The sequence below is a fragment of the Peromyscus eremicus genome, chromosome 18 (assembly GCF_949786415.1).
Source record: "Peromyscus eremicus chromosome 18, PerEre_H2_v1, whole genome shotgun sequence".
Classification (NCBI taxonomy): domain Eukaryota; kingdom Metazoa; phylum Chordata; class Mammalia; order Rodentia; family Cricetidae; genus Peromyscus; species Peromyscus eremicus.
In genome coordinates, this window is record NC_081434.1 from 28,394,107 (window position 1) to 28,414,356 (window position 20,250).

Here is a 20,250-nt window from a genome sequence, read left to right on the forward strand (position 1 = left end):
ATAGTGTTTCCCTTCTAATAATTATTAACCAATAACAAATGCTAGGGTGGGTGTTCTTGTACATGTCTCCTGTGTGGAGATGAGATGTCTCTAGAGTAGAACAGGTGTCAGTCTTAGCAAATGCTGTTCAACGTGGTAGAATCAGCTTGTTCTTCCAGTCTCTCATCTACAAAGACATTTAATTATTTCATGTATAAAATTCTGCCTAATATAGGCAGGAAACCATGTCATGGCTTTTATATCACTGTGTATTTCTTTGGTTACTGGTAAGTTGAGCATATTTAACGCGTACGTCAATAAATTCTATAAATGTGCTAGTTTAATCTTTTGCCAAGTTTCAAAAACTATTTTTGTCTTTTGAAATGAAAATACAATTACATCGTTTTTCCTATCCTGTTTCTGTTTCTCCCCTCTAACTCTTCGCATGTACCTGCCTGCCCCTTGCCATCAAATGCATACCTCTGTGTCTTTAAATTGTTGTTTTACACACACATACACACACACACACACACACACACACACACACACACACCCCTAAATCTATAAATACAACTTGCTCAGCCTGTGTAAAGTTACTTGCATGTATATGATCTCAAGGCTGACCACTCGGTGCTGGGACAGCCAACAGGGGGCTCCCCGCCATGAGCAGACCATTTCCTTAGTTACTTAGTTACTCATCAGATTTCCCCCTTCCATGGTAACATGTCCACTGGTGTCATCCTTGTGCAGGCCATGTTGAGGCAGCCACGTTGGGGAGGCTCCATTGGTGTAACTTCTCCAGCATTTTTAGAAAGGGAAATCTCACAGTTAATTTCCTGTTCCCCTGGCTCTTACACTCTTTCTACCCCCTCTTCTGCTATGACCGACCCCTCAGCCTTAAGGCAGGAGTTGTGGTGTAGATTTATGAATTAGGTCTTGGCATCACTCGATCGGTCATTTGCTCTCTGTATTTTGATTGGCTGTGGTTTTCTATAATGGTCTCTGTCTGTTGCAAAGAGACATTATTTCATTGCCAAGTCTTTAATTGGCTTATTTCTATCTTTTCCAATGTAGGTAAGAGCTCTCTGTACTGATCTTCTGTTCTTTATATGTATGATGCACTTATTACATTTGTTTTCATTTTTATCTTATGAGTGTTTGTTTTCGGGGTGTTTATCTGTTCGTTTTTTGTTAAGATTTTTTTTTTTCCCTGAAGAACTAACTTGCTTCAAAATCATGATCCTCCTATAATGATTGCCACGAGCCTGTGTTATGATTCCAGGAATCATGCCTGGTACTAAGTTTTTGTTTTTCATGTGGCCAAATTTATCAAACATTTCCTTTATTATTTGTCCATGATTTGCTCTTAAAAAAAAAATCCTTGCTACTCAGAATGTATAAACCTATTTTTCTGATTTCTTTTAGAGCTTTTAAGCCAGTTTGCTTTTCATATTCAAGTCTTTAACCTATCTGGTCTTGGTATTGTTTGTGGTTAAAACGGGTGGGGTGGGAGCTGGAGAGATGGCTCAGAGGTTAAGAGCATTGGCTGCTCTTCCAGAGGTCCTGAGTTCAATTCCCAGCAACCACATGGTGACTCACAATCATCTGTAATGAGATCTGGTGCCCTCTTCTGGCCTGCAGGCATACTTGGAGGCAGAATGTTGTATACATAATAAATAAATCTTTAAAAAAAAAATGGGCAGGGTGGCGGTGGTGGTGGAGCATGCCTTTAATCCTCGCACTTGGAAGGCAGAGGCAGGCGGATCTCTGTGAGTTCGAGGCCAGCCTGGGCTACAAAGTGAGGTCCAGGAAAGGTGCAAAGCTACACTGAGAAACCCTGTCTTGAAATACCCCCCAAAAAAATAAATAAATAAATAAAAAGTCACATGGCAAAATATTGATTAATATAAATGGGGAAAAACCTGTCTACAGGTAGCCATCCTCGTAGCCTCTGGATCATTTCAATGAGTTCTGCAGAAGCGAGCATGCCACCATCCATTGTGTATCCTGCTAGTATATTACAAAAGGGCCAGCAAAACCAAGAGGTCAAAGCATGTTTTGAGAGAGAGAGAGAGAGAGAGAGAGAGAGAGAGAGAGAGAGAGAGAGAGAGAGAAGCCGTCATCTTACAAATTGTAAAGTTTACTTAAAATGCATTTTTGAAAAATTATTTTCCAGGCTTGCTTGTTCTCCGAGAAAAGTAATATTACTCCTTGGTTATTCCTACAAGACACTATTTGCTTGTTTCTCAAAATTTCCCATGACGAAAGTAGCAGAAATGGTTGTATGCTGCAATGTAAAACGCACTGTGGCAAGTTGTTGTATGTTAAGTCATGAGGTAATTCTTAAAAGCCACACAAAGCAATTAAACCATGCTTTGCTCATTTGAATAAAATGTCATCGTCATTACTGTACCCGTGTAAATGATATGAAGAGGCAACTTTTAAGGCCATTTAACAAAGCCACATTCAAAACCTGGGATGCTGTATGGCTCATCATTTATAGGACAAACATTTTATTTATTGTTCTATCCACCATCAGGCACAATATGAACATACCAGTTATCATACTACCTTGATGACTGGTAACAGTAACATATATTCAGAGTGTGGTCCTGAAACCCACCCTTCAGTCTATTTATTGTTATTAGGTCACCCAGAGAGTGAAAACATTCTATGCGGCCTCAGTATATATCCTGTACGTTATATCTTCCAACTAAATTTGCATTTATAAAACAATGAAGTCTTTACCCACTTTCCAAAACAGATATACTCTGCCTGTATTCCATCACTATGGTAATTCAATTTTTCTTAAGACAATTAGTTTTTGCTTGTATTTCTGCTAATTGTGGTATCACCTAACTGTGTGTGACATCATATAATGTGGTGGTTTTATATATACAGAAAATATATTTCATATTATATATTAAAATATTTTAATTTAAATATATGCTACATATATTTTAATATATATTAAAATCACAAACTTAATTTTAATCCTTTTATCTTCTGTGTATCTCAGAATGTCCTAGGACAAATCACTTGGCCTCCTTAAGTCTCCGTGTTCCCTAACTGAAATGGAAATGATGATAATATTGGAATAAATTATATGGCTGTTGTAAAAATTTAGGTCTATTCTATGGTTTGTATTAAATTACCTATCATCAGTATCATCTGTTGTAGAATATTCCTTTTTGAAAAAATTTATTTATTTATCATGTATACAGTAGTATTCTGCTGGCATGACAGAAGAGGGCACCAGATCTCATTACAGGTGGTTGTGAGCCACCATGTGGTTGCTGGGAATTGAACTCAGGACCTCTAGAAGAGCAGTCCCTGCTCTTAACCTCTGAGCCATTTCTCCACCACCCTAGACTATTCCGTTACACTGTGTGAATACATGTCACTGTGATTGGCTTAATAAAGAGGTTGATTGGGCAATGGCTGGACAGGTAGAGGTTAGGCAGGACTGGCAGACAAAAGAGAGGCAAAGAGGAGGAGGAGGAGATGCAGAGGAAGCAGGAGATGAACTTTTACTGAAAAAGGTACAGAGCCACACGACAGAGTGTAGACAAGAAATATGGGCTAATTTAAGTTATAAGAGCTGGTTAGTGGCAAACTGAACTATCGGCTGAGCACTCATAATTAATAATAGGTCTCTGTGTGGTTATTTGGGAGCTGGCTGGCGGGACAGAAAGTCCACCTACAATTGTCATTTTCCAGGGTTCATGCCTGTGCACCCCCGCCCACTCACCTCACACCCATCCACATCACTATTCTCTTTAACTACTCACAGCAATCCAGGCAGGCATCCTGCACCAGTATTAGCCTTCTTTTGTACATTTATTTCCACTGCTTGGTATATCATAGGTATTCAACAACTGAGCTGGTTCTTCTCACACCCCCCTCAATTCACTCTGCAACTCCCTTCAGACTTGTTCCTCTCTGTATTACCTCATAAAAACAACTCTTCAAATGGTTACTAGGAATCTCGGCTGAGTTGGACTGAGACGCCTTCCCTGGGTTTTCAAATGTGTTGACTGACAACATTCTTTTGGAATGTTCTTACCTGCTAGGTTGCCATGATACCAATTTCTGGTTTCCATGCTTCCCTCTGGCCTTTTCTTGCCTCCCTGGCAGGTTGACCCATGTTCATCAAGTTAGTTTATTAAAATGTCTCAAGACCCGCTATATATTTAAAGTGTTAAAGTACTGCCCACATTTTAGTTAACACAGTACCTGCACATATTTTGAGGGCACAGTGTGGCATTGTCACACTTGTATACAACATATCAGATCAGGGTAGCTGTATCTGTCACCTTGGGCATATATCATTTGTGTCACTAACCCCTTTTTTACTCTGTTCTCGGGAAATCTTCTCTAAGCATGATGTTTCATTACCACACACATGCAGAATACTTCCACAATCTTAATTCTATACTAGCCTTCCCTTTAAATTGCATGTATGTGTATAATCTTGTATACTTGCTATGTATTACTACTACTGAATGATTCAGACACATCAAACTTAAGGTGCCCAAATGAAAACTTGGAAAATCCCTTGTTTCCATGATAAATCAGTTTATCATTTTACAAATTGGGATTCCAGAAATGACCCTTGACAACCACTCTCCTTTCTTCCAACCCATTCCAAACCTTAGCAACTGTATCACGTATCAAATGAATTCCACTCTCACAATCGCCATTACAATGAGTTATCCCAGTTATCTTCTAGTTTTGCCTGGATTACTGACTTACCCTCCTAAGTGGCTTTAATGTAACCCCCTTCAGCCACCAGGAAGATTACTGTCTTGTTGTAAAGGACAAAATGCATGTTTGGTCCCCACGGTCCTCTCCAGACTGGGTTCATAATAACACGGTAACCTGCCCGATCTCCGGGCTCCAGTCTGTTTTGGTTCTTAGATTGCACCAAGCAAGACGGTCTCTGCATTAGCTCCTGGTTTCCACCTCTCTCACTTCCTTCAGCTCCCACTGAAGCTTCAGCCTGCATTTCTTAAACTCTAATCTGCACAAGTCTGGGGGGGCTCCCATTAAAAGGTGTGATCTGATTTGGTTAAATCTGGGTGAGACCTGAGATGGCCACGATCCCACATTACACTCAGGTCAACTCTCCAGTGGTCAGTATGGAGGAACAAAAGCTTGAGCTCTCTGCTTCAGTGTCTCCCAGGAGGGCTGTCTCTGATCTCACCTCACAAACGCCAATGGCTCAGCGCGCTCCAGACTCATCTTCCTGTTGGCTCATGAAACATTCCATGGTAGCTTTTGCTCACCACTGTAACCCAGTCTCCCACCTCCACTGACTTAGTGTCTGGCTTATTGGTCTCTTGTGAGATGAATACCATCTACTGAATCAGTCCCTGACTTAGACTGAGTCACCTTCCTTCATGATGCTGACCCCACAAGTTCACCGCCTTAAAGTCAACCACCACAGAAATCCAGCTCATCTTTGGTTAACACTCAAGGTATTGTCTGATTCTGCTGAAATTCACCCGTGTGGGGTTTACAGAGCAATGACCAATGATTTGCTATGTATTGACATCTGATTTGCTATATATTGACTTTTTCTACTCTCACAGGCTAGTTGGCACTAGTACAGTCTACCAGTACTCCACATTCTACTGCACCAGGCACAGGAGAAGCAGAAAAACAAGCAAACAAAAAACAAACAAAACAACAACAACAACAAAAAGCAAATGCCAGTCACTGTTGTCAGCTCCAAATCTACACCTTAGAGGGAAGGATGGCTCAAGGGAGGGCAGAGGCAGGAGGAAGAGATACACTGCTGTGGGATGTTCTGTATGTTAAATGTGTTGCTCTGATTGGTTAACAAATAAAACACTGATTGGCCAGTAGCCAGACAGAAAGTATAGGCGGGACAAGGAGAGAGGAGAATTCTGGGAAGGGGAAGGCTGAGGCAGAGAGACGCTGCCAGCCGCTGCCATGAAAAGCAAGATGTAATGTACCGGTAAGCCGCGAGCCACGTGGCAACTTATAGACTAATAGAAATGGGTTAATTTAAGATATAAGAACAGCTAGCAAAAAACCTGCTGTGGCCATACAGTTTGTAAGCAATATAAGTCTCTGTGTGTTTACTCGGTTGGGTCTAAGAGGCTGCAGGACGGGCGGGTGAGAGAGATTTGTCCTGACTGTGGGCCAGGCAAGACTAAAAAAATCTCTAACTACAATACACATTGAGTACATCCTCACTTTTTGTCATTAAAACAAACAAACAAACAAACAAACAAACAAACAAAAAACGATTGCCTAAGTCAGGTGTGGTGGTGCATGCATTTAATCCCAGCACTTAAAAGGCAGACAGGTGGTTCTCTGAGTTAAAGGTCAGCCTGTTTTACCATAGCAAGGTGCAGGCAGCCAAATCTACACAATGAGATTCTGCCTCACACAACAACAACAAACATATATACATTAAAAAAACTGATTTAAATAAAAATCATTGCTTAAATTCTCTCACAAAATTCACTTTTCCTTATATTTAGAGAAAGGGCTAAAATGCAGTAGGAAAATTATACGTTAAGAGCTGCGTAGAAAGACTAGAGCTTTTGCATAAAATAAGTTGCAATGGGGGGGATATAATACAAGAGCTTAAGTGTACAGAACACACAACAGGAAGAAGTAATATCACTGTTGCCAAGAGAACTGCCTGCAAAGACGTGCTAAAGCGAAAGCTAAAAATAAACAAGCAGATTCCCAAACATGTGCACAGTGTGGATGTAAAACCCAGAGCTGCCATTTCCTTTGACTAATAAATGAGCAAAACTAATCGTCACATTTAATATCAGAAAGGAACACCTCTTGACACTTAGCTACATCAATGCATTATCTGAGAAAACACTATTGGTCTCTAGATCAGAAGCTTTAGACACGTTGTCGTGGGTTGTGGTTTACTTTGAAATAAAACTAAAACTAAAACAACTCCTTACAATCTAACAATTTGGTAAATTTGTTGACATGTTCAGTTAAAAATACATTTGGACAGGTACTGGCTGTTCTTCCAGAAGACCCAGATTCAGTTCCCAGCACTCACACGGTAGTTCATAACCATCCATAACTCTAGTTCCAGAGGCAGCCATTTATGTTAAAAAAAAAAAAAAAACCTTAAAAAATTTTTAGACAAAAATCTTGTATGCTTGAACTTTTTTTTTTTTTTTTTTTTTTTTTAAATCCTGGCGTGATCAGACACCTGAAGGCCTGGGAATTGAACCCAGGTCTCTGGAACATCAATCAGTGCTCTTAACCACTGAGCAATCTCTCTTCCTTCTGAACTTTTTTTTTTTCTTTTTTGGAGACAGGGTTTCTCTGTAGCCTCAGCTGTCCTGGATCTCACTCTGTAAACCAGGCTGGCCTCAAACTCAGAGATCTGCCTGACTCTGCTGGGATTAAGGGCATGCGTCACCACTGTCCAGCAAATTTATGTTATTTAATTGTGTATCAGTGAGATTGTCTGTCTCTGGATGAGGGTGGGAGAATGCTCCTGCCACATCAAGTGCCCACAGTATAAGACACAACACCAGATATAAATAATTACTAGAAAAGTAAAAAACAGAATAAAATTTAAAACACTATTAACAGGGACCAGCAAGATGGTCCAGTAAGGGGACTTACTGCCAAGCCTGAAGGGCTGAGTTTGAGTCCCAGATCCAGAAGGTGAAGGAGAGAACTAACAGACTCCTACAAATTGTTCTCTGGCCTCCATGCATGGGCACTGTGGTTTGTGTTCACTCCAACACACACACACACACACACACACACACACACACACACACACACGTAAAAAATTAACACAGAATTAGTATCAGTATGTTATGAACTGTACAAACATAGTTTTTTTTTTCTGAAAGCACAAATCTGGAAGACTATATTTTTCAGACAAATTCTTCAGCTGATATTCCAAAGCAAACAACTGTCTTTGTTTTATCTTAATGATGAAGTCACAGTTTTGCTAAAATAAGGAGTTATTTTAATTATGTATGACCTCACAATTTTATAAATTATCCCCCAATGCATATTTCCAAATTTAGAGTATCATTTAGTCAACATGAGCAAACGCCTGATGTTAGGTGACATTTACTAAGCAGAGTTACTATACACTACAGAGAAGCAGCACACACTCGAACCACGTGAGGAGGGACACTAAAACTAGCATTCTAAGTGACAAGGTAGGTGGCCGAGGTCTTAACTGTGTGGGGAGTACGGGGCAGAGTTAGGACTCAGTCCAGCCCAGGCCTTGCATGCCTTCTACATCCCCTAGCTGCGGGACTCTGGGCAAACTGCCTAGCCTCTTTAAGACTGATCTGTGCAACGCGAGAATCTATCTGGATGCTTAAGGAAGGAGGTAAAAGGCTAAGCAGTTCATGAAAAATGGTGGCTATTTTTATGGGGACCACAGGAATGTGCTGAGGGTACTTCTGAGTCTGACGCAGTAAAGCTGTTAAATACTCGTCTATAATATTACATTCCCGGATGAGTGACACAGGCTATTAAAGTTGGCAATTATTCTCAAATTATTTTAGAGGCCAAACGCTAAGTCAAGTAAGAGCTCTCTCTACTAGGGTGTTTTCTGGGAACGGGCAGACTAATCCTTAAGTTTATATAGGTGAGGGGGGTAAAGGGTATTTTAAAGCTGCAACAATTAAGGCGTTGGAGAAGATCAAACAGGAAAATAAGACAAAACAGAAGGGTATTAAGGAAAAAATACGGCCAGTGCATGTAATTCAAATAAGCAAAGAAACAATGTGGACCGTGACGTTTTAAATTATCAACTGCATCTGATAACTAAATGACTATCTATCTATCTATCTATCTATCTATCTATCTATCTATCTATCTATCTATCTATCTATTTTAATGCCAAATGCTGTTTATTTATGGAGGGAAGAGGTCTTAAATACAGGCTTACAGCACAATGGGAGAACCCCAGATAGCAGAAGTTCGCTACTGATGTTTTACAATCTTGCATCTAAGCTGTTAATGCCCATTATGCAGGATACACAGACAAGGAACTTCCCTTAAGCATTCAGGAGGGTGGAACCCGGCAGGGAATTAGCATAGGGAGGATATCAAGGTCAAGGTCAGCAAGCAAGGCAACAGTTACCCAAAACGGGGACCAGGACCCTACAGGTCCCCTTTTTACTAAAAAATGAGCTTCTGACTTAGGTTGCATGGGACATCAGCAGGTCACCTTACCCGCCATGGAGACGCCTATCCAAGCCACACAGGCACTCTGTCTTAGGTTGGTGAGTGCCCCCCAGGCATTACCTGTAAATGACTATATTTAAAATTAAAAAATATATTGTTAAAAATAAAACTTTAAAAAGAATAGCTGGAGATATATTTTGGAGTTTGAGAGGGATTTTTGTAGATAATTGAAACAAATCCTTACAATAAAACAATCATTTCTCAAATGTCAGTACAGCTATCAAAAGTCAAGACAAAAGTGACAAATGAGGAAAGCGTGCTTGTAGCTTCCAGCAAAAGGTCAATCTTTTGAGTTAAAATGATTTAGCCATCAATTTTTAAATGAACAAAACAATAGAAAAATGAGGCAAATCTATAAAAAGGCAGGCTGAGAGGCATAGATGAACAGCAAGTGAAAGCTACACAAATCTGTACAAATGAAATTAACTTGGTAATACTTCCTGTTTATCAGAATAATCGGAAATAAACAAGGCTAGAAAGATGGCTCAGCAGGTAAAGGCACTTGCCACCCAGCCTGACAACCTGAGTTTTTATGTGAGCCCCAGAAGGCATGGGGTGGGAAAAAAGAACACTCTTCCACGCTTATCCTTTGACTCTGTGTACACGCAAGCATGTTCTGCCCTCCCATAAACATAAGGGAGTTCGCTGTGAGACTGTGTCTCCTAGGAATGTCAGAAGCTGCGCCCATAAAGTCTCACTGCCCAAATGACCTAGACAAGGACAACACCAATGGACACGTCAAACTGGACAGGGGAAAGTTCCCAAGGCCTCAACCCCACACAAAGAACTACTGGCAACTGAGGAATGCTGGGAATGGGAGAGGTGGTCTTCTGTAGGGAAGAGTACACCAATTGGGTGTCCAGCACCGAAAGTTCAGCCCTGAAAACATGCATAAAAGTAACATTATATAGACTGAGCAGGTAACATTTAGGAATGTATATGTACATACATGTATATGTACATACATATTTGCATGTGATAATAATTAGTAAAAGAGGGGTATGTGGGAGGGCTTGGAGAGAGGATGTGGGTTCTGGGAGATATCAGGTTTTCTCTTAACTGCTGAGCCATCTCTCCAGTTTCCAGAAAATTCTATATATTACTACTGAGAGGAAATACTTGTAGACATATTTTAGAGTGAACTTAATGCTCTGAAGCTCTTTGTAAGAATTCCTAGCCTCTGGTTCAACAGATCCTCATAAAATATAGTGTATTTCTTGGTACCATATCCATCCTTGGAACTGTTCTGTCAGGCAGTCTGGCACTTCTGCAAACCACAGCATCCCAGACAGCAGATTCCCTTAGGCTTTGATAATGGAAACCAAGAAATTGAGACCCCGCGTCAGTGAAGTAGAGCCTTGCTCTTCCCTGCCTGCTGGTCCTGTCAACCTCTTCCTAGCCCCAGTTCTTAATGATCCTGAATAACTCAGTACCAGTTGGTCTGTCCCCTAGCTCCCAAGCCTGGAGGACAAGGCCTCTTCTTCAAGCTTCTGGATTCTAATAACCTGGAGGACTCTACATCAATGGGTGAACAATGTCTGTGCCTTGCAAGGTACAGCATCTATTTGTTGTGTGAGGGGACACATATGCCCTCTCATTTTTCAACTATCATTTGTTAGTTTTTAATCTTGTATTCTTTGTATTCTTCCTAGAATACAAAAGCTGCTGTTGGTAGAAGCATATGCCACACAGTGATTAAAAGCACACATTCTAAAACCAAGCAGAGGTAAAAATCCAGCTTCATTATTTGCTGATCAGATGGACGGGCAAATTCCATGGATGAGGTTAGAACACGATCTATAGAAGGCATGGAGAAGGAATTTTGTTGAAGGGATCACCACACTCTTCCCTGTTACAAAATTAAAATCACATTTTTTTTTTTTTTTTACAAACTGTTTTCATATGACGTCTGGAGGATTTTCACTTGTGACATAGAAAAATATAAGTTTTGTTAATTCTGAACCAGTTTCAAATTAGAGAACTGTTGCTATAAAGATAACAGATGAGCAACAACGATAATAATAACAATGTAGATTCTCTCATTTTGTCACAACCGTCATCTAGCTATCTATCTGCACTGGTGACTTTTTCCTGCAAATCTCCTGATGAGTTAGTGGCGGTACTGTGCCCCTTGACCTGCATTATGACACTGTAAGTTCTGAAGAAAAGACCATTCTGTAACACAACCATGGCACTGTTATGAAAACCAGAAAACTTGAACACTGGTGTTCTCATCTAAAATTTAGTCTACATTGAATTTTTTGTCAATTTCTACCCCTTGGTTCTCAAGTAAGACAGGCCACCGTCAGCCAGATGCTGGAGCAGTGTTCCGTCGATAGATTTTTTTTTTTCTCCCCCAACCAGGATCAAATAGAGAATCCCATTACATTGCATTTAGTTGTGATTAGACACAGAACTGCCACATAATATTCCACCAGCGGACACCTATCTAGTATCTTTTAAAGGACGTCTGTTTTATATTCTTTTCTTGCTGCTGTTATAAACAATGATGGGGTAAGCATTCTTTTACAAAGATCTTTGTATTTATATCTTATCCATTCTTTAGAGTGACTTACTATGTATCATATAGGGTCTAGCTGAACAGCATAAGTTGAAACAATTATTTTAACAGCAAAAAAAATCCCCACAAGGAACTCCTTACAGAAGTTTGGAAGTTTTGTAAAGACTAGAGAGATCTGGGAGGTAAGATGGGATGGTAAACACACTATCAATGACCTTTTCAAGGCTGAGGAACAAAGAAAGAGCCTGGATTGTCCCATCCTAGACACTCAGAGGGCCCTTGTGAACTAATACACTTTGTTCCTAAGGACGGAGAAGGAACGTTCATTAAAGAGACACTTTGGAGAGGAGAGGAAATGCCTGACATTCCTTTTCCATCTCTCTACAACTTAAAACAAACAGTAAAGAATTGTGCCACTATAAACACAGAAACCCACGAAAAATTTGCAGTGATTTGGGAAAAAAAAAAAAAAGTTTAAAAGGGCCTGTAAAACTGGAGTCTTATCATTATCTCAAGTGAAGAAAAACAAAATACTGTAGAATTAGGAAAAATGAAACCAAATGACCCTGAAATATGTTAAATGTAAAAGTCTAAACAGGTCGGCCTGAAGTTTAAGTACCGGGACTGGCTGGTTGATTCAGCAATATGGTTTGTTATCTGTGCCTGAGGATGCAGGATTACATTCCAGGTGTGATATCTTCTATGATTTCTGACTTAAGAGGGGAAGGGGACTGGCAAGAGACAGAACCAAGGGAGGACGAGCGCTGGCCTGAACAGTCAAACTGATGAGGTTGTGAATCTTTGGGAAGCCCCACGATTTCAGAGCCTGTAAGGCATCAAGGACTGACTGAACAGCGTACTTCAGTAGTCACTACTTCCACCATATAACTCCGCGGCTAGGAAGGATCAGGGCCGACATTTCACTATCTAAACAGCACCCAGTAACTCAAACTCCGATGGGCACGAGGCAGAGAAGGGCTGAAAGTAAGGTCACTTTATTCCACAGCCCCACAGATGGCCTCGCATTCCTCTGGGTGGGCAGGAAGTTCTTCAAGCTGACAGCCAGGAGCAAAGCATTTGCACAGCGCTGCCCCAAGACATTAACTTCCTGTGTGAAAGCTCACTGCTGCTCCTGCATTCCTCAGGGTGCATGCACGGCTTGTCATCTCAGAGGATGTTGCTCTTCCCCAGGAAGAGGAAGGAACCAGTTGGCTGGATGTGTGGGCTGAGGGCTGCTGGCATTTTCCGCATGCCTTCGCCTCAGCTGTGGGAACTGGGGATGCATCTTGGATTCCCAGGCAGAGGGGAGCCTGGGGTGTCACTGGGGCTGTCACGGTGCAGAAACTCAGTACCTCAGGAAGTCAGGGGCAGAAATGAGATCTGCAGCTTCAATACCTCCAGTCCCAGAAATGTGCTCATTTTCTAAAGGGATCTACAAGGATTATTTACCATGTTAGGCGGCCAATGGCACATTATAAAGAATCCTTCTTTAAACGGTTTCCTATTTTAAAGAATACACTTAACATAGAAAAGGAAACCTCTTCTGTCATCAGGAGTAAAGAAACAGAACAAAAGTACTATCTAACCAGGACAGTTCATACAAATTTGATTTGTCCACATTTTTTGGTAAATTCATTACATTTTCTTTCTCCATGACTCTGAAACATAAAGAAGCTCAAATCAGCAATTTTTTGGGGGTGGGTGAGAGAGGTTTTACCTGAATAAAATAACCTGGACTTACTGTCACGATTTTTCCTGAAGAGCAGATTAATGTAGATGGAAAAGGACAATCTCGGCCTACACTATTCCCTTCACAGGGAGATGAACTGAAGACTAAGGTATTGACTGCTCTGTTCAGAAACCAAGATGCCATGTTCCTTTGACACACAAACATTTCTGCCGTTGGTGCTTTAAAATCAGTCTCCCAGCCTTCCCAGGGAAAGACCTGTTTTGCCTTTAAAACTTTAATAGTTTCCATAACATGTGGCTATGAGTGCTTTAAGAGCAAGGGTCTAACTGCTCTGGAAAGTTTCCCCATCTCTGTTTCTTCCATTTTAAAGACTGCATCTGAGAAACTCAAGACGCATTTTTACTTCTGACAGGAGACTTGGGAAGATGCATTTTTTTTCCTCATGTACTTTTGTTAAGTACGCACTTTGTATTTCTTCAACGCCTTTGACAATTTAATTATTTCACAGATTTCAATTTTATAAAGAGGACTACTTTTAAGATATTTCTTAGATCTTTTAAAAATTCCTCTTTTATTCCTACCAAGCACCCTAGAATCTAACAGTCAACATCATTGTGTAACTTAATGCATTTACTATCGGATGACATAAAGACAAAAGAGCCTTTAATGAAAGAAAGTCACATCAAGGGAGGCACCAGTGAAGAGTCCAGCCTGGGTCCTACAGTCACCTGAGCATTTCCTTCCAAACCCCCTGTGAAGGAGCGGGACACAGACACTGGAGGGCCACTGAGACAGTGCTTTGAAACACACAAACCCTATTAATCCCAGCACTCGGGAGGCAGAGCCAGGTGGGTCTCTGTGAGTTCAAGGCCAGCCTGGGCTACCAAGTGAGTTCCAGGAAAGGCACAAAGCTACACAGGGAAACCCTGTCTCGACCCCCCCCCCCAAAAAAAAAACCCCACAACCCCCCCCACCCGCCTGCTTACTATGAGCCACTAACATATCTGGCTTTAGAAACCATATTTACTAAACTTATAAATCAAATGCAGCCTTATAAAAAGAACCTGACCTACTCCAAATTGAGGAGATGCTTGTGGGTTAAACTCAAAAATGTTAGCACTGGGAGAGGAGAGGAGGCAGGAGGCCAGAACATCATGGGTTACAGGGGCACCTGCATTTTTTTAAAGATTAATTTATTTGTTTTTATCTGTGCGGATGTTTAGTCTGCATGTATATCTGTAAGGAAGACAGTGTTGGATGCCCTGGAACTGGAGTTATAGACGGTTGTTAGCTGCCATGTGGGTGCTGGGATTTGAACCTGGGTACTCTGGAAGAGCCAATGCTCTTTACCACTGGGCCATCTCTCCAGCCTGCACGTGCATTTTAAGCTGTCAAAGATATACATTTTAGTGTAGAGACATTTAAATTTGCAGACACTGTGTTCTTTCAAATAAGTCCTTCCCAATCTTTGCTTACATAAGCAGTTAGGAACTGAAATAACTCTGAACTAGTTACACAATGTTGTCTGGTAACCAGGATGTACTGTTGCCACAACACCCGTGGAAATAATTCTGTCTGCAAGTCTACTCTCCCTGTGTCCACATATGTGTCAATACAACATTGTTTGGTAGGTAGTATGTACCATATGGTCCATGAAAGTGGGCAAACTTTGTCTTCCCTCTAAAAGGCTGAGGTCAAAATCTTGGCAAAAGAGAAGCCAATACACTTTGCTGAGAAATGTGACTCTAAATGACATGCAGTAGTGACTTCCCAAAGTCACAGAGACAGCAGAGAATCTCCTTTCCCCGATTCTAGGGCCCAAGACAAGAACACCAAAATTATTTTTCTCTTCATGGCTCTTTGTCAAGATGAGGCTGAGTCAGAAGATATTCCCAGCTGCCCTGAGACTATTCAGGGCTACACCTCACTGTCCCCTAGGAGAGGAGATAGGGAATCCCACAGCAGACATTCAATCTGTCAGGAAATCCTCTTGGCTCAACCTTCAAAATGTCTTCAGAGCCCTGCCATCCATCACCACCTCCCGCAGCCTGTCTGAGTCAAGACACCACTGCCTGAGGTGGGTTCCTTACTTTTCTAGTTACTGCCCTGTTCCCACTGCCCCTGCAGGACTTCCTTCCCCGGATGGCACCTGCCTGCCATGGGATCTCTCTCTCTCTCTCTCTCTCTCTCTCTCTCTCTCTCTCTCTCTCTCTCTCTCTCCAGGGTTTCTCTGTGTAACAGTCCTGGCTGTCCTGGACTTTGCTCTGGAGACCAGGCTGGCCTCGAACTCACAAAGATCCACCTGCCTTGCCTCCCAAGAGCTGGGACTAAAGGCGTGCACCACCACACCCGGCGTGGCAGGTGTCTTGACTACACTCCTGCAGCTTTAGCTACTGTCCAAAGCCTTCTCTGTTTTTCTTCACTTTTGTGGGTTTTTTTTGGATCCACTATCCTAAAAACTTTATCTGTTTAATCTGAGACTTGCCTGTTTCCCTGATTAGGATGTAAAATGGAGCTTTTCTGGACAGGTTTTAATTGACTGTTTTCTTCTCATTTCTTTCAAACCAAGAATGGGGAGCAATACGGAACATTAGCTCCTTGATAAATATTTACTGAGAGGCATGGATGTATATGAGTGGGCATCCTTCCAGGATTCAGTCCCATCTGCCATCTGTTGGGTAAGGCAATGCAAAGAACCCAAACTAGCCAGGTGCAGAGGGAAAGGGCCAAGCGAGGGAAGGCGGTCGGTCACAAGTTTAAGGTCACCCAGAACTACAAAGCCACACCTCAGGAAGGGAGGAAAGAAAGTGGTGTGTGTGTGTTGTGTGTGTGTGTGTGTGTGTTATGAATGAAGGAGAAAAAGAGATATCCAGAAGTAGATTACTGTGCATTTTATTATCATGGTGCACATCTTCAAACACTTTAAAGGAATATACTAAACTTTGCTTTGCTTACCTGAAATATTCTAGTAAAAAAAAAAAAATCCTATCCATCTCTGCTCAGGCTAAGGGCTCATTTCTCCTGGAAAAGTCCTCTATTCTCGTCTCCAGGTGACTAAGAACCTCTTCTGGAACACCGCCCTTACCAACCTGTCCTTGACATCAAGAACGCTGAAGCTGACCATTCGTTCCCTCCACCATGACCTTGTTCTCATCAGCCAAGGGTGAGTGCTACTGCACTACCTCAAGGTAGCACCTTGCAAATGCTTCTCTAGGAAGCCTGTCTTTATTATAAATAACTAATGTGACCTGCAATGCTGTCCCTAGCTCTAAAGAAAGGCATACGCACTGGGCGGTGGTGACGCACACCTTTAATCCCAGCACTCGGGAGGCAGAGCCAGGCAGATGTCTGTGAGTTCGAGGCCAGCCTGGGCTACAGAGTGAGTTCCAGGACAGGCACCAAAACTACACAGAGAAACCCTGTCTCGAAAAACCAAAAAAAAAAAAAAAAAAAAAAAAAAAGGCATATGCATTACATTTACGCACACATCGTGGCTGGGATAAAGGTAAAGACATTTCTCAGCTCTTTGAGGAGAAGCCTGTGTTTGGATTCTTGTTCTTCAGAACAACTGTAAGAGTGCTAACTGCACTTTGTTCATCTACCTGTAGGACAAGTAATAAAGCTAATATGTTAAAACTTCAGACTGTGATTTACCTGAGCTCAGAGGATCCGCACATCCAGCCTCCCCTCTGCCCGGGATCACTGGCTCTCACCACCACGCCCAGCTGATGCACGGGTTTGGGAATACAGGCCTCCTGCTTACATATCCTGCACTATACAGACAGTGTCCTCTCTTTAGTCCCAACAAACACCTTCAATGTTAATTCTATTTAACGAGAGTGGTGAAGAGGATCTGGGACACTCTGTGTATCTACATCATCGGTGGCTAACGCTAAATGCCTAAGGACAATCTTTTTTTTCTTTTTTTTTTCGAGACAGGGTTTCTCTGTGTAGTTTTGGTGCCGGTCTGAAACTCGATCTTTAGACCAGGCTGGCCTTGAACTCAGAGATCCACCTGCCTCTGCCTCGAGAGTGCCTCACCAATGCCCAGACTTTTTTTTTTTCTTAGTACAGTCTTGTCCCAGGTTAGGGATGGAATCACGAGTTCAAACATGCTAGCCAAATCTCAACTCCTGAGCCATATCCCAGCCACCCCTAATTCAAAGTTTGATGTCAGAATCCTGGTCTAGGTTTATGAAAATACTAAGATTCAAACCAGAATCCTGAAGAAAAGATTCTTTAAAAAGCCAGAAAACTATATAATAAGAGACTTGATATAATCAAAATAAAGATTTAAGGCATTTGAGAAGATCAACATTTTAAAACCAGGCCTATATGATATCCAGGACCAATCTTTTGCAGAGAAACATTTTTTTTTTTTTTGGTATAATCAAGCTTTTGAGATCTCTCAGCTTATTTTGATCCCCCAAATATTATGTCAAAATTTCCACCAGACATTAGAGACAGAAGTATAAACCACAAAGATACCGCATGCCTTAATTTCTTCTCTATTGGAGGATAGCTAAGTCTCACGTTAGTGTGCCTTCCATGTGCTAGGCAAGTTCCTGCTGACACATCTCCAGCCCTTGTCTTCGGGCATAGAGTCTTACTATATAACTCGTGGTGGTCTGAAACTCAAAATCCTCCTGCCTCTGACTCCCAAATTCTAAGATTAGAGACAAGTGCCATAGGGTTTGGCATCAGGACTTTTAAAATCAATTCTCTGAAATGTTTCTTGTAAAGCAAGTCATTGATGTTAGACTGGCTTTGTTTTTTTTAAAAGGCAGTTTTACATAATCCAGGCTAATGTTTCCTTCTTGTGGATAATGTAGAATTCAATCTTACTTGTGTTTTATAATAACTGTCAAACTTGCCATGTCTGTTACCCAGAACTCTTTTTCAAAGTCTCATGGATGCCTTGGAAACTAGTTGCCCCTCTGGTATCTCCGGGGTTACCTCCAAGGGACAGACACCCTTTGCCCTAGCTGGTAACAGGCCCATCCTTCACAGCAAACTCTTGAGACTGCTGAGAGATCTCAAGCCAGGAGTCTTTGCAAAGGTTAAAGGTTACTGGCAGGAAGCCCGTGTCTCAATAAGTAGAACAAAAATGTTTAACGATCTGAGATAGTTTCTAGGTCAGGAACACTAAATTTTAGTCTGCTGGACATGTCACAAGGAGGGAGTCCATGTCACAACCTACCTATCTACAGGACAAAACACTCAACTCGCTGGAATGTATAATGTCAATGGCATATGCTGTGACAAATTCATTGAAGACTTACTGTAGGGAGAGCACAGTGGCAAATTTCAGGTAGCTAGTTAGTGCTTAATTTGACAAGCCATTCATTCATGCAGAAATGCTGGTGTACATGAGCGCTTTGGGTGCACAGACCAGCTTCACCAGCTGAGTCCGGCTTTCCCTCTGGCAAGGAGCTCCTGGTTGCCACCATGTGGTTCTTGTCACCACAATGTCCCATGGGAAGAATGTCCTCTGCTGAGCATTAATGCTGAGAAGACTTCATAACTGGAGTACTTCCCGGTACCGGCAGAACTCTGCTGCAGTCGATACTATTCTGGGCAATATTCCTGACATATCTACTCTATGTCAGGCCGTGTTTCTTTAAAATTTCACCTACAATATGGAACTAAACGGACAGCTTAGCAATAGTGCTGTCGAGGACAACACTGCACTCACTTCCTGTTCCCATAGGAAGGCGTGTGCAATGAGCAGGGAGGGGGACCTGTGATTTGTGTACCAGGACGAGCAGATGCAGAAGGTAAAAAGCTCAGACTCAGGCTCTGATTCCGAAGCCTTCAGACACCCAGTATGCAGAATATCAGATACTTTTTATAAACAAAATTGCAAGTATTAGGGAGACCTTCTTTCTGGATAATCCATCAAGAGTAACAAAAACAAAGGGAAGGAACTGACGTCCTTAGAGCTTCGAAAGGCAAATCTAGAAGGCAAGCGACTCCAAAAGATGACAAAGCAGGCAGTCTACGCCACAACAACTGTGTAATATCCCCGGGGCAGGAGCGGGAGGGTGAGTTAGACGGAGTTCAGGGGCCTCAAAGGAAGAGATGCTCGGAAACGGTGGCTGCTCCCTCTGGTGGTTGTTTAGAAACTTTAAAATGACTTGTGCCAAGCCTTGCTAGGCTGAAATGTGAGGTTGGTTACTCAGCCCACGTTTTATCCCCGTCTCACACACTATTTAAGGAAATAGGCTGTGATAACTAATTGAGCACTGCTTAAGTTAAAAAGGAACTTACTGTGGTAGAATCAAAAGAAAGGACGTCCACGACAGGGGGAGAACAACTCTGCAGATCCATCACCTCAAGTTTGGGATTAATCTGTGTGCATACACAAAGTAAGTTAATGTAACACCTTCTATCACAAGAAACGAAATACTATTGGTAAAAAAAAAAAACCAACTAGCATTCTCAATATAGTCTAGAAGTAAAGCATATATTCACTGACAAGCGCACAAATATTGGCAAAATATGAATTCACTACATCTACTAATGTACACGATATTGACTATGTTGAACATAAGCCAGAAATAGTTATTTTCACACTATAAAAGCAATGTAATTTACTTACATAGGAATATTAAAGTAGAAAGACCCACCTCAAGAGATGCAGAAAAAAATCCTAGCCAGTACATTAAAATGAGAAAAAGAAATAAAACGTTAAGATGTAAGAATCAGAGGGAAGGAATAAACTTTCATTCAAAAATGGGCAATTACCCCTGGAGAAATAATCAGAATCTACTGCTGAGACCTCAGCCCCACTGAGAGACCTGAAGGGCAGGCACTACTAGCCCCA

The 20,250-nt window shown here is 41.6% G+C and overlaps 1 protein-coding gene across 1 annotated transcript in view; it reads right to left on the minus strand.

Annotated features, from left to right (window-relative positions):
* The window catches only part of Poc1b (POC1 centriolar protein B), a 106,329-nt gene that overhangs the window by 14,200 nt on the left and 71,879 nt on the right, over positions 1–20,250 (minus strand). The window contains exon 10 of the mRNA XM_059245649.1: positions 19,695–19,775. Coding sequence (XP_059101632.1) covers positions 19,695–19,775 — 81 coding nt within the window. The remainder of the gene's footprint in view (positions 1–19,694; positions 19,776–20,250) is intronic.